The 15,415-nt window shown below is 45.1% G+C and overlaps 1 protein-coding gene across 1 annotated transcript in view; it reads right to left on the reverse strand.

Moving 5' to 3' along the window:
- The window catches only part of LOC148137968 (NACHT, LRR and PYD domains-containing protein 3-like), a 35,314-nt gene extending 20,494 nt beyond the window's left edge, over positions 1-14,820 (reverse strand). Inside the window, 2 exon segments of the mRNA XM_087982127.1 lie at positions 992-1,187; positions 14,690-14,820. Coding sequence (XP_087838253.1) covers positions 992-1,187; positions 14,690-14,820 — 327 coding nt within the window.
- Between the last annotated feature and the right edge of the window lie 595 nt (positions 14,821-15,415).

A 15,415-nucleotide genomic window follows, 5' to 3' on the forward strand; every position in this document is an offset into this window, starting at 1 on the left:
TATTTCTTGTTTTTTTTAGATTCCCTACAGTGTGGAAACAGGCCCTTCGAAGAGTAACCTACCCAGACCCATGTCCCTCTGACTAATGCACCTAACCTATGGGCAATTTAACATGGCCAACTCACCTGACCTGCACATCTTTGGACTGTGGGAGGAAACCAACGCAGAGAGCACCCGGAAGAAACCAACGCAGACACGGGGAGAAATGTGCAAACACCCCACAGACAGTTGCCGGAGGCTGGAATCGAACCTGGGATCTTGGTGCTGTGAGGCAGCAATGCTAACCACTGAACCATCGTGCCATCCCGTGACAATGTTTCACTTATTTCTAGGTCGAGCCAAACTTAGCTCTTTCAGTTCTGAATGACACAATGACCATAGTGTTAGGGCTTAAACCAAAAGCTGCATACAACATAAACTGAAGAATTCCATCCTAATTGATTTGGAACTCACTGGGTATTCCAGCGTCTCCCTTAAAACTGCTGACACCAATCCCTCCCCACCATGGTATTTTTATTTGTGCTCTCTGCTAGGATCTTGTTGCTTGCAGAGCACACACAAGCTATTCTTCCCAGTGAAATATTCATCATGGCATTTCTTCCAGCTCGCTAAAACTGATCTGGGGTATCCTGATATTCTCTGATATGTGGTTTTCATCATCACATGAGTTCATCCACTAACCACTAAGCCATGGGGTCCCACCTCACTAATTTCTATTTTGCTCTCAGTTCGTTATCGGTCCTTCAAGTAAACAACTTTTCATTATTGTTTTTTCTTTGAAAAAAATATTGTTTCAGTATTTTCTATTTTCTGGTGCATTTTTATTTTTGTACCCCTGACCCTTACTTTTATTGTTTTTCATATCATTAATGAGATGCACAACCTTGTTACTTTTCCTTAAATTTCCAAAGGTTCCTTCAATTACATGCCCACTTCAATCATTTTACTGATTAATAATAGAATAATCAAAAAATTCTATCATATAACTTACAGCGTAATTTCCATTGCTCAATGAATCAGTTGCTGTTAATGTCAGGGCAATGCTCTCCACCAAGTCTAATATTGTATCCTCCAAACTCTCATAGTAGAATCGGGTAATCAGGTTGAACTCCCTGTCGCTGTAACTATTCAGCAATTGACTAATTCCTTTTCCATCATCGTCTGTCCGAAGAAAGTGAACAAAACATGCAATTAAAAAATTGAATGTAAAAAGTTAAAGAAATATCACACCGAAAATCTTCTACTTTCAACCATTGATACAAAATATTAATTTGCAATAAATAATTGTGCGATTTTACTCGCAGACTCTTCCTGTCTCTGTGTAGCAATTTCACAAGGATTAATGGTCTCTTTCTCCTCCTACATGACAGAGTCAAAAACCTAAATTGTTTCGGTTCTCATTAGTTATTTCTAATCACTCTGCCCATAGATATTACACATTTAGGGTAGCAGGCTGAACTTGAACACACTTAAGAATTCTAACCCTGCACCATAGGAGCCCTTCATTGCTGTGTTTTATTAGTATATGTTTCTACCCAAAAGTGTTATCACATAAAAATGAGTTCTTTCCCACTGCAACTTCTTTTGTTGTTTTTTTTGTATAACGAGCAGCCATCACCAGTAAAAACTCATGTGTATCCAATTGATGATTTACAAGCGCAGCCTTTTTTGGGCAATGCAATACCAAATATAAACATGGCAGGGGACGTGGTGGGAAGAGAGGGAAGGGATAAAATTGAAATGGAGTTGGACGGGAAATAAAGCACTGTATGCCTCTGTGGTGTTCCATCCCTCTAAAGGCATTGAGATGGACATTCTGCACCCCATCCCCAAGGACACCTGGGCTTGAATGGAACCACAGAAGGACAGATAGTTACCTCCCTCCACAGCCACACTGCCAAGACCTGTTTACAACCAGCGTGACCATCCAATTGATGTTACGAGCTGGTTCAGTAAACTGAATTTTGTGTTTCCATGTAGCAGGATCGTGAGCCTAGATGATCTCTCCTGCTGCCACAGATCATGTATGAGGGGATAAAACAACTGTTTTTGTTCATAGGTGGTCTGTCCAGTGGCCAAGCACCAAATACCATTCATCTGCAAGTTGTGCTCAGGCTATGCAGTCTCCTGAGATGCCTGCCATGCTGTTTACCATTCTGATAGCCACAGTTACTTCTCAGCCTTTCCTGAAATTGTAACATTCTATCCTGGAGTGTCTGATACTCATCAGGGAATATTGCCAGTAACACAGCTGATCTTTGAACTTTACCTTTTCCATTTCTTCCTTTCATTGAAGTACATTGTATTTGTCCCACATTTACTCCGTCCGTCATAATTTTGCATTTGTTCACAAGCGAAACAAAAGAATATGTACCATTGTTAGACTGATCAAAATGCTGGCGGAATTTTGTTGCTGCTGCTATTCAACAAATGTAAGCAAACTACATTCTAATAACAGCAAAATGATCGTGTTGATATCAAAATGCAATGACACTAAAAATATTTAACTGTATTGATTAAGATGAAGAGTCATCTAGACTCGGAACGTTAGCTTGTTCTCCCTCTGTGAATGCTATCTGACCCGCTGTGATCTCCAGCATTTGTTGTTTTCAGTTCCGATTCCAGCATCTGCAGTCATTTGTTCCCGCACCTTGATTAAGATCTCAGTGTGTTACCTTCTGGTTATATGATTGCCGTAGAGATCGACAGCACAGAAGAAGGTGATTCTGATTTATCCCCTTATTCACACCTCTCTCAGTGACAGGTTGAGCAGATTAATATTTAACTGACACTACCAACACCCAGCACAGTCAAGGCTTCCTGTGACCCGGCATGAAACGGTCTCACTCAGTGGGAGCTTCCACATCAATCCCGAAGGAGCGGACTCGGGTTTGAGGACACACCTTGAGGGGCTGAGGCAGCGGAAGGAGCTTCCGGGGCCAGACCTGGAGGGGAGTGACGTCACAATGCCAGAGTAACGTTTTGGACAGAAGGCCTGCTGATTGGTCAGTAACGGTCAGATGACTCACTCTGTTCTTACCTGAAACCTCCATTCACCTTTCCCTCCCCATCAGGTTTGAGGGCAATGGGAGTCAGGCTGGTGGGCGAGCAGTACAGTCCTGGGATTTAGAGTGGGATCTAGACTGCTATTTCTAGAATTAATTGAATATTTAATGTTCTTTAATGAGATTCTAACTTTAGGGCCATCTAGTTTGCTGTAAGTTAATTTTAGTAGACATTAATTTTCAATGAAGTAGTTGTGAGAAGATTAAAATGGCAGTACACTGGGTAGTTTGCTTATCATATCGAATGTGGGAAATAAGAGACAGTTCGAACAGTCATGCCAACCAAACCTGTGGGAACTGTCCAATTGTAGCTTCTGTCAGATTACATGGGTCAGAGTGGGGACACACTTTGGGGCATTCAGGAAAGTGGGTGGAAAGCGCCATAGGCAGGAGTTTTAGAGTCCTGGACACTACCAAGGTTCAGGCAGGTAGCTGGAAGGGACAGGCAGTTGGAGACTGGATAAACCATCTCCAACAAGTATACCGTTTTGGATTTTGAGAGGAGAGGAGTGGAGTGGTGGGTAGGGCTCGATCAGGGGATAACAACAGTAGCTGCCAGAACAGTGCTACCACAGCTGGCACTGTTGTTCAACAGGCAGGATCAAAGTGCAGAAAACCAGTCCTAATAGCGGTCTCCATAGGCATTTCTGTGGCTGCAAAAGGGACCAGGATGATGCATGGCCTCCCTTGTTCCAGGGTCAAGGATGTCTGTGAGTGGGCATAGAACATTGTCAAAAGGAACAATGAGTTAAAGCTGTACAGGACATTGGTTAGGCCACTTTTGGAATATTGTGTGTAATTCTGGTCTCCCTCCTGTAGGAAGGATTTGTGAAACTTGAAACATTTCAGAAATGAATTGCAGAAATGTTGCAAGGGTTGGAGGATTTGAGCTATAGGGAGAGGCTGAACAGGCTGGAGCTGTTTTCACTGGAGTGTCGGAGGCTGAGGGGTGATCTTATAGAAGTTTATAAAATCATGAAGGGGCATGGATGGGATCAATCGACAAAGTATTTTCCCTGGGGTGGGGGAGTCTGGAATTAGAGGGCATAGGTTTAGGTGAGAGGGGAAAGATAAAAAAAAGGACCTAAGGGGCAGCGTTTTCACACAGAGGGTGGTGCTTGTATGGAATGAGCTACCAGAGGAAGTGGTGGAGTCTGGTACAACTACAGCATTTAAAATGCATCTGGAATGGGTACATGACTAAGAAGGGTTCAGAGGGATATGGACCAAGGTGCTGGCAAGTGGGACTAGATTAGGTTAGGATAGCTGGTTGGCATAGATGAGTTGGACCAAAGGATCTGTTTCCACGCTGTACATCTCTATGACTCTGAGCAGCCAAAGAGTGTGGTACAGGTTGGTATGAATAACATAGGCAACCCCTCTGGGGTTCACATCTCGGGATTACTCCATGTGCCAGTGAGGCGAGGAATAGGAAGACAGTGCAGTGAAAAACATTGCTAAAAGGCTGTCGGATGGATGGCTTCCAATATGTGGATCGTTGGAATGTCCTCCAGGGCGATTGGGACCTCAACAAGAAGGAAGGATTTAACGCAAATTGGAGAAGCACCAATATCCTGGCAGGGAGGTTTGCTGGTGTCACTCGGTAGGTGTTTAAAGCAGGTGGGAGAAAGGGAGGACTGCAGATGCTGGAGATCAGAGTCGACTGTGGTGCTGGAAAAGCACAGCAGGTCAGGTAGCATCTGAGGAGTAAGAGAGTCAACGTTTCAGTCATAAGCTCTTTATCAGGAATGGGGCTTGTGGGTCAGGGGTTTGAGAGATCAATGGGAGAAGGCTGGGGCTGGGGGAAAATGTAACTGGAAATTTGTTAGGTAGGTGAAAGTGGCAGGGAAAGGTGATAGGGTGGAGTGGACAGGTGGGAAGGAAAATGGACAGGTCAAGAGGATGGTACTGATTTCGAGGCATGGGACTGGGATAAGGTGGAGGGAGAGGAAATGAGGAAACTGGTGAAATCCATATTGCTCCTGTGTGGTTGCAGGGTCCCAAAGTGGAAGATGAGGTGTTCTTTCTCCAGGTGTCGGGTGGTTTGGGTTTGGTGATGGAGGAGGCCCAGGACCTGCTTGTCCTTGGTGGAGTGAGAGGGGGAGTTAAAGTGTTCGGGGGGATGGGGTTGGTTGGCGCTGGTGTCCCAGAGATATTCTCTGAAATAATCCGCAAGTTGGCGTCCTGTCTCCCCAATGGCAAGGAGACCACTTCAGGTGGAACGGATACAGTCAATGACTGTGGAAGTACAGGTAAGTCTCTGTCAGATGTGGAAGAATCCTTTGGGGCCTTGGATAGAGGTGGGGGGGAGGTGTACGTGGGATCAATGTGGACTTCACCAGTTTCCTCATTTCCCCTCCCCTGCACATTATCACAGTCTCAACCCTCCAACTCGGCACCGCCCTCCTGATCTGTCCATCTTCCTTTTCACCTATCCGCTCCATCCTCCTCTCAGACTATCACCTTCCCCCACCCCCCCCACCTTCACTTACTTATCATATTCTCCCACTCTCTCCAGCCCCATTTATCTCTCAGCCCCCCTGAACTACAAGCCTGATTCTTGATGGAGGGCTTTTGCCTGAAACATCGAGTCTCCTGCTCTTCGGATGCTGCCTGAGCTGCTGTTCTTTTCCAGCAGCGCACTCTCAATGAAGTAGAAGAACAAACAGGAAGAGGTTACTGAACACTGCAGGACTGGCGATCTGAAGTGAATTTGTTCTAATGCAAGGATTATGACACATTAAACAGATGAACTTAGGGCTTGGATTCATGCATATAACTATGACATTGTAGCTATTACTTGGTTCAAAGAAGGAAAAGAATGGTAGCTTAAAGTTCTATATTTTATCATGCAAAATAGAGAGAGATATAAAAGATGTTGAGGATTATTGATTAGGGAGAATATCACAGGTTTACTGAGGGAGGACATCTTGGAGGGCTTATCCAGTGAGGTCATATGGGTAGAGCTCAGGAATAAGAGGGCTGCAAACCTTTCAATGGGTTTTTATTACAGGCTTCCCAACAGCCAGTGGGAGACAGAGGAACATATCCATGGAGAGTCAATGGAAAAATGTGAAAACACCAGGTTTGTGGTGATGTGTGATTTTAACATTCTAGAAATTGACAAGGACTGTCTTAAGGAAAGGGGCTTTTGTGTGGGTGGGGGTAGAATGTGTTAGTTGAGTCCAAGAGGATTTCTTGAAGCAATATGTCTCTAGTCCAATTGAGGAAGGGAAATACTTGATCCGGTATTAAGGAATGAGCCCAGTCACGTGATCAAAGTTTCAGTGGAAGAACATATTGGGAACACTGACCATAATTCTGCAAGTTATACATTATTTATGATGAGGATAAAAGTGGTTCCTGGCAAAATTGGGAGAAGCTAGCGATGGCGATATTAGTCACAAACTGGAGCATATAGATGGGAGGAGTTGTTTGCGGATAATATGAGACTCTTTTAAAGGCTAGTGAATTCCAGACCAGCATTTCATGTGAAAGTGAAGGATAATGATGGCTAGATTCAAGTGCTTTGGATGACAATTGGTTAAGCTACTTTTGGAATACTGTGTGCAATTCTGGTCTCTCTCAATATGTTGTGAAACTTCAAAGGGTGCAGTAAAGATTTACAAGGATGTTGTTAGGGTTGGAGGCTTTGAGCTACAGGGAGAAGCTGAATAAACGGAAGCTATTTTCCCTCTAGCATTGGAGGCTGAGGGGTGACTTTTTAGAGTTTTATGAAATCATAAGGTACATGTATAGGGTGAATAGGCAATGTCTTTTTCCCAGGGTATGAGAGTCCAATGTCAGAAGGCATAGGTTTAAGATGAGAGAGGAAAGGTATAAAAGGGACCTAAGGGGCAACGCTTTCACACAGAGGGTGGTGCATGTCTGGAATGAACTGCCATTGGAAGGGATGGAGCTGGGACAATTACAACATTTAAAAGGCATCTGGATAGGTACGTGTATAGGAAGGGTTTAGAGAGATATTGTCCAAAGCTGAAAAATGTGTTGCTGGAAAAGCGCAGCAAGTCAGGCAGCATCCAAGGAGCAGGAGAATCGATGTTTCGGGCATATGCCCTTCTTCAGGAATGAGGAGGGTGTGCCAAGCAGGCTAAGATAAAAGGTAGGGAGGAGGGATTTGGGGGAGGGAGGAGGGAGGAGGGAAAGCGATAGATGGAAGGAGGTTAAGGTGAGGGTGATAGGCCGGAGAGGGAGTGGGGGCGGAGAGGTCGGGAAGAAGATTGCAGGTCAAGAAGGTGGTGCTGAGTCCGAGGGTTGGGACTGAGATAAGGTGGGGGGAGGGGAAATGAGAAAGCTGGAGAAATCTGCATTCATCTCTTGTGGTTGGAGGGTTCCTAGGCGAAAGATGAGGCGCTCTTCCTCCAGGCATCGTGTTGCCATGGTCTGGCGATGGAGGAGGCCAAGGACCTGCATGTCCTTGGCGGAATGGGAGTGGGAGAGGGAGTTAAGGTGTTCAGCCACGGGGCGGTTGGGTTGGTTGGTTGGTGCGGGTGAGGGAAAAGCCAGGTCCAGTTGAGGACAAAGAAGGAAATTTCTGCATGAAGCCAGAGGATGTGGGTGAGGACCTTAGTGAATAATTTGCATGTGTATTCAAAAGAAATGGACATGGTGAATCTAGACAAGGGTATGTTGATAATTCTAGGGCATGTCTATATAAAAAAAGAAGGAAGTGTTGGGCTTTTCAAAAATCCATGAGGTTACAAGTTCCCAGGAGCTGATGGTAGCTATTCTAGGGAGGACATTTCTGGGTCCTTGTACAAAATCTTTAAATCCTCTAGTTACAGGGAGATCCAAGAGGACTGGACAATAGCCAGTGTTGTTCCCTTGTTTCAGAAGGGCAACACGGATAATATAGGAAATGCAGTGAACCTTATGTCAGTGGTAATTTAACATACCTGGTCAGTATGGATGGGTTGGACCGAAGGGCCTGTTTCCTTGCTGTACAACTGCATGACTCTATACCGCCAAGCCAAGGGATCTTGGAGAAGATTCTTAGGGCCAGGATTTACTCACATTTGGAAAAAAAAGGACTAATTAGTGACAGGCAGCAAGGCTTTGTGTGGAGAAGGTCATGTCTCACAAACTTGATTGAGATTTTTGAGGAAGTGGCAAAGATCCCTGAAGAGAGCAGAGTGGCAGATATTGTCTCACTGGATTTTAGCAAGGCCTTTGTCAAGGTCTGTCATGGTAAGCAGATACTGGGGGTGATATCATATGGCCATATAACCAGTATTGTTGCACAGGGATCAGTATTGAGACCCCTCATTTGTTCATAAATAATTTGGAGGAGAATGTCCATCATCTGATCAGTAAGTTTGCCGATAACACAAACATTGAGGGAGCTATGGATAATGTGGAGGATTGCCAGAGGATACAGCAGGATTATTGATAATCTGGAGATTTGGGTGAAGAAATGGCAGATGGACTTTAATCTGGAAAAACATGAGCTGATATATTTGGAAGGTCCAATGAATAAGGGAAGTTACACAGTAATTGGCAGAACCCTTAGAAGCATTAAAGTACAGGGGCTTGAAGCATACAGGTCCACAGTTCCCAGAAAGGGACAATGTCAGTGGATGAGGTAGTCTCGAAGGCATATGGCATGCTTGCCTTCATTGTTTAGGACACAGAGTATAAAAATTGGCAAGCCATGTTGCACAGCGTTAGCAAGGTCGCATTTGGAATATTGTGTACAGTTCTGGGTCATTGCATCATGACCAGAAACACGTGAGAGCATTGGAGAGGGTACAGAAAATGTTCTCCAGGATTTTGTCTGGTTTGGGAGGTATTATCTGTGAAGGAGATTGGACAAGATTGGTTTTTACTTGAACACCAGAGGCTGAAAGGCAGCCTGATAGAGATTTACAAAATTATGAAAGGCATGGATAGAATGCAGTTTTTTTTCCCCAGGATAGAAATCTCAATTACTAGGGGACATAGATTTAAGGGTAAAGGGGGAATGATTAAAGGAGGTGGGAGGGGCAATTTCTTTTTCCACAGAGGGAACTTCCTGAGGAAGTGGTGGATGTGGGTGTAATTACAATGTTTAGAAAGAGATGAGAGAAGTACATGAATAGGAAAGGTTTGGAGAGTTATAGGCCAGGAGCAGGCAGGTGGGACTAGTTTAGTTTGGGATTATGCTCGGCATGGACGGGTTCTCTGTTTGGCTTGTCCTATAATAGTAGTGTTGTCCCAGTCGAACTCATGTTGCTTGTCATCTGCGTGTGTGGCTACTAAGGATAGCTGGTCGTGTCGTTTCGTGGCTAGTTGGTGTTCATGGATGCGGATCGTTAGCTGTCTTCCTGTTTGTCCTATGTAGTATTTTATGCAGTCCTTGCATTGGATTTTGTACACTACATAGACAGCTAATGATCTGCATCCATGAACACCATGTATACGCAGGTTTGTAGTTCGCCCTTGTCCTTTCTTTCGACTGTGACGTCTAGGAATGCGAGTTTGTTGTTGGTTTCTTCCTCCTTGGTGAACTTTATTCCTGTGAGGGTGTTGTTGATGATGTTAAATGTCTCTTCTATCTTGTTTCGTTTTGTGATGACAAAGGTGTCATCTGTGTCGCGGACCCAGACTTTTGGTTTGATGGTCGGTAGGGCTGTTTGTTGTAGTCTTTGCATTACCGCTTCCGCTATGAATCCTGATAGCGGAGATCCCATGGGTGTGCCGTTGGTTTGTTGGTAGATTATGTTGTTGAAGGTGAAGTGGGTGGTGAGGCACACGTCCACTAGCTTCATGATGTTTTCGTTGGTAATGTGATTGGATGGTGGTTGGGGTGTGTGAGATGGTCTCTTCTAAAAGTGTGGTAAGTGTTTCCTTTGCCAGGTCGATGTTGATGGAGGTGAACAGTATTGTATATTGTATTGTCTGTATCCTTTTATTTCCTGCCAATCATGTCTGTCAAAATGCCAATAGACATTGCTATAATGTCTGCTTCGACCACATCCTCTGAAAGCGCATTCCAGGCACATTGAGTCAGTCATATTGTCATACAGCACGGAAACAGACCCTTCAGTCCAACCCGTCCATGCCGAGTATAATCCCAAACTAAACTAGTCCCACCTGCCTGCTCCTGGCCTACAACTCTCCAAACCTTTCCTATTCATGCACTTCTCTCATCTCTTTCTAAACATTGTAATTACACCCACATCCACCACTTCCTCAGGAAGTTCCCTCTGTGGAAAAAGAAATTGCCCCTCCCATCTCCTTTAATCATTCCCCCTTTACCCTTAAATCTATGTCCCCTAGTAATTGAGATTTCTATCCTGGGGAAAAAAAACTGCATTCTATCCATGCCTTTCATAATTTTGTAAATCTCTATCAGGCCGCCTTTCAGCCTCTGGTGTTCAAGTAAAAACCAATCTTGTCCAATCTCCTTCACAGATTATGCCTCCCAAACCAGACAAAATCCTGGAGAACATTTTCTGTACCCTCTCCAATGCTCTCACGTGTTTCTGGTCATGATGCAATGACCCAGAACTGTACACAATATTCCAAATGCGACCTTGCTAACGCTGTGCAACATGGCTTGCCAATTTTTATACTCTGTGTCCTAAACAATGAAGGCAAGCATGCCATATGCCTTCGAGACTACCTCATCCACTGACATTGTCCCTTTCTGGGAACTGTGGACCTGTATGCTTCAAGCCCCTGTACTTTAATGCTTCTAAGGGTTCTGCCAATTACTGTGTAACTTCCCTTATTCATTGGACCTTCCAAATATATCAGCTCATGTTTTTCCAGATTAAAGTCCATCTGCCATTTCTTCACCCAAATCTCCAGATTATCTATAATCCTGCTGTATCCTCTGGCAATCCTCCACATTATCCATAGCTCCCTCAATGTTTGTGTTATCGGCAAACTTACTGATCAGATGATGGACATTCTCCTCCAAATTATTTATGAACAAATGAGGGGTCTCAATACTGATCCCTGTGCAACAATACTGGTCATATGGCCATATGATTTCACCCCCAGTATCTGCTTACCATGACCGACCTTGACAAAGGCCTTGCTAAAATCCAATGAGACAATATCTGCCACTCTGCTCTCTTCAGGGATCTTTGCCACTTCCTCAAAAATCTCAATCAAGTTTGTGAGACATGACCTTCTCCACACAAAGCCTTGCTGCCTGTCCCTAATTAGTCCTTTTTTTTCCAAATGTGAGTAAATCCTGGCCCTAAGAATCTTCTCCAAGATCCCTTGGCTTGGCGGTATAGAGTCATGGAGTTGAACTGCAAGGAAACAGGCCCTTCGGTCCAACCCATCCATACTGACCAGGTATGTTAAATTACCACTGACATAAGGTTCACTGCATTTCCTATATTATCCGTGTTGCCCTTCTGAAACAAGGGAACAACACTGGCTATTGTCCAGTCCTCTTGGATCTCCCTGTAACTAAAGAGGATTTAAAGATTTTGTACAAGGACCCAGAAATGTCCTCCCTAGAATAGCTACCATCAGCTCCTGGGAACTTGTAACCTCATGGATTTTTGAAAAGCCCAACACTTCCTTCTTTTTTTATATAGACATGCCCTAGAATTATCAACATACCCTTGTCTAGATTCACCATGTCCATTTCTTTTGAATACACATGCAAATTATTCACTAAGGTCCTCACCCACATCCTCTGGCTTCATGCAGAAATTTCCTTCTTTGTCCTCAACTGGACCTGGCTTTTCCCTCACCCGCACCAACCAACCAACCCAACCGCCCCGTGGCTGAACACCTTAACTCCCTCTCCCACTCCCATTCCGCCAAGGACATGCAGGTCCTTGGCCTCCTCCATCGCCAGACCATGGCAACACGATGCCTGGAGGAAGAGCGCCTCATCTTTCGCCTAGGAACTCTCCAACCACAAGAGATGAATGCAGATTTCTCCAGCGTTTTCATTTCCCCTCCCCCCACCTTATCTCAGTCCCAAACCTCGGACTCAGCACCACCTTCTTGACCTGCAATCTTCTTCCCGACCTCTCCGCCCCCACACCCTCTCCGGCCTATCACCCTCACCTTAACCTCCTTCCATCTATCGCTTTCCCTCCTCCCTCCTCCCTCCCCCAAATCCCTCCTCCCTATCTTTTATCTTAGCCTGCTTGGCACACCCTCCTCATTCCTGAAGAAGGGCTTATGCCCGAAACATCGATTCTCCTGCTCCTTGGATGCTGCCTGACTTGCTGCGCTTTTCCAGCAACACATTTTTCAGCTTTGGACAATATCTCTCTAAACCCTTCCTATGCACGTACCTATCCAGATGCCTTTTAAATGTTGTAATTGTCCCAGCTCCATCCCTTCCAATGGCAGTTCATTCCAGACATGCACCACCCTCTGTGTGAAAGCGTTGCCCCTTAGGTCCCTTTTCTACCTTTCCTCTCTCATCTTAAACCTATGCCTTCTGACATTGGACTCTCATACCCTGGGAAAAAGACATTGACTATTCACCCTATACATGTACCTTATGATTTCATAAAACTCTAAAAAGTCACCCCTCAGCCTCCAATGCTAGAGGGAAAATAGCTTCCGTTTATTCAGCTTCTCCCTGTAGCTCAAAGCCTCCAACCCTAACAACATCCTTGTAAATCTTTACTGCACCCTTTGAAGTTTCACAACTTATTGAGAGAGACCAGAATTGCACACAGTATTCCAAAAGTAGCTTAACCAATTGTCATCCAAAGCACTTGAATCTAGCCATCATTATCCTTCACTTTCACATGAAACGCTGGTCTGGAATTCACTAGCCTTTAAAAGAGTCTCATATTATCTGCAAACAGCTACTCCCATCTCTATGCACCAGTTTGTGACTAATATCGCCATCGTTAGCTTCTCCCAATTTTGCCAGGAACCACTTTTATCCTCATCATAAGTAATGTATAACTTGCAGAATTATGGTCAGTGTTCCCAAAATGTTCGTCCACTGAAACTTTGATCACGTGACTGGGCTCATTCCTTAATACCGGGTCAAGTATTTCCCTTCCTCAATTGGACTAGAGACATATTGCTTCAAGAAATCCTCTTGGACTCAACTAACACATTCTACCCCCACCCACACAAAAGCCCCTTTCCTTAAGACAGTCCTTGTCAATTTCTAGAATGTTAAAATCACACATCACCACAAACCTGGTGTTTTCACATTTTTCCATTGACTCTCCATGGATATGTTCCTCTGTCTCCCACTGGCTGTTGGGAAGCCTGTAATACAAACCCATTGAAAGGTTTGCAGCCCTCTTATTCCTGAGCTCTACCCATATGACCTCACTGGATAAGCCCTCCAAGATGTCCTCCCTCAGTAAACCTGTGATATTCTCCCTAATCAATAATCCTCAACATCTTTTACATCCCTCTCTATTTTGCATGATAAAATATAGAACATTTAGCTACCATTCTTTTCCTTCTTTGAACCAAGTAATAGCTACAATGTCATAGTTATATGCATGAATCCAAGCCCTAAGTTCATCTGTTTAATGTGTCATAATCCTTGCATTAGAACAAATTCACTTCAGATCGCCAGTCCTGCAGTGTTCAGTAACCGCTTCCTGTTTGTTCTTCTACTTCATTGAGAGTGCGCTGCTGGAAAAGAACAGCAGCTCAGGCAGCATCCGAAAAGCAGGAGACTCGATGTTTCAGGCAAAAGCCCTCAATCAAGAATCAGGCTTGAAGTTCAGGGGGGCTGAGAGATAAATGGGAGGGGTATGGGGCTGGGGGGAGTGGGGGAATATGATAAGTAGGTGAACGTGGGGGGGTGGGAGAAGGTGATAGTCGGAGAGGAGGAGGTGAAAAGGAAGATGGACAGATCAGGAGGGCGGTGCCGAGTTGGAGGGTTGAGACTGTGATAATGTGCAGGGGAGGGGAAATGAGTAAACTGGTGAAGTCCACATCGATCCCACGTACACCTCCCCCCCACCTCTATTCCAGGCCCCAAAGGATTCTTCCACATCTGACAGAGATTTACCTGTACTTCCACAGTCATTGACTGTATCCGTTGCACCCGATGTAGTCTCCTTGACAATGGGGAGACAGGACGCCAACTTGCGGATTATTTCAGAGAATATCTCTGGGACACCAGCGCCAACCAACCCCATCCCCCCGAACACTTTAACTCCCCCTCTCACTCCACCAAGGACAAGCAGGTCCTGGGCCTCCTCCATCACCAAACCCAAACCACCCGACACCTGGAGGAAGAACACCTCATCTTCCACTTTGGGACCCTGCAACCACACAGGATCAATATGGATTTCACCAGTTTCCTCATTTCCTCTCCCTCCATCTTATCCCAGTCCCATGCCTCCAACTCAGCACCACCCTCTTGACCTGTCCATTTTCCTTCCCACCTATCCACTCCACCCTATCACCTTTCCCTGCCACTTTCACCTACCTAACAAATTTCCAGTTACATTTCCCCCCAGCCCCAGCCTTCTCCCTTTGATCTCTCAGGCCCCTGGCCCACGAGCCCCATTCCTGATAAAGAGCTTATGACTGAAACGTTGACTCTCTTACTCCTCAGATGCTATCTGACCTGCTGTGTTTTTCCAGCACCACAGTCGACTCTGATCTCCAGCATCTGCAGTCCTCCCTTTCTCCCACCTGCATTAAACACCTACCGAGTAACACCAGCAAACCTCTCTGCCAGGATATTGGTGCCTCTCCAATTTGCATTAAATCCTTCCTTCTTGTTGAGGTCCCAATCGCCCTGGAGGACATTCCAACGATCCACATATTGGAAGCCATCCATCCGACAGCCTTTTAGCAATGTTTTTCACTGCACTGTCTTCCTATTCCTCGCCTCACTGGCACATGGAGTAATCCCGAGATGTGAACCCCAGAGGGGTTGCCTATGTTATTCATACCAACCTGTACCACACTCTTTGGCTGCTCAGAGTCATAGAGATGTACAGCGTGGAAACAGATCCTTTGGTCCAACTCATCTATGCCAACCAGCTATCCTAACCTAATCTAGTCCCACTTGCCAGCACCTTGGTCCATATCCCTCTGAACCCTCTAGTTCTGGACTCCCCCATCCCAGGGAAAATACTTTGTCGATTGATCCCATCCATGCCCCTTCACGATTTTATAAACTTCTATAAGATCACCCCTCAGCCTCCGACACTCCAGTGAAAGCAGCCCCAGCCTGTTAGCCTCTCCCTATAGCTCAAATCCTCCAACCCTGACAACATTCCTGCAAATCATTTCTGAAATGTTTCAAGTTTCACAAATCCTTCCTACAGGAGGGAGACCAGAATTGCACACGATATTCCAAAAGTGGCCTAACCAATGTCCTGTACAGCTTCAACTCATTGTTCCTTTTGACAATGTTCTATGCCCACTCA

This window comes from Chiloscyllium plagiosum, unplaced genomic scaffold (genome assembly GCF_037043375.1).
Source record: "Chiloscyllium plagiosum isolate Xiang-an unplaced genomic scaffold, Cpla_swu_hap1 HiC_scaffold_42, whole genome shotgun sequence".
Taxonomy (NCBI): domain Eukaryota; kingdom Metazoa; phylum Chordata; class Chondrichthyes; order Orectolobiformes; family Hemiscylliidae; genus Chiloscyllium; species Chiloscyllium plagiosum.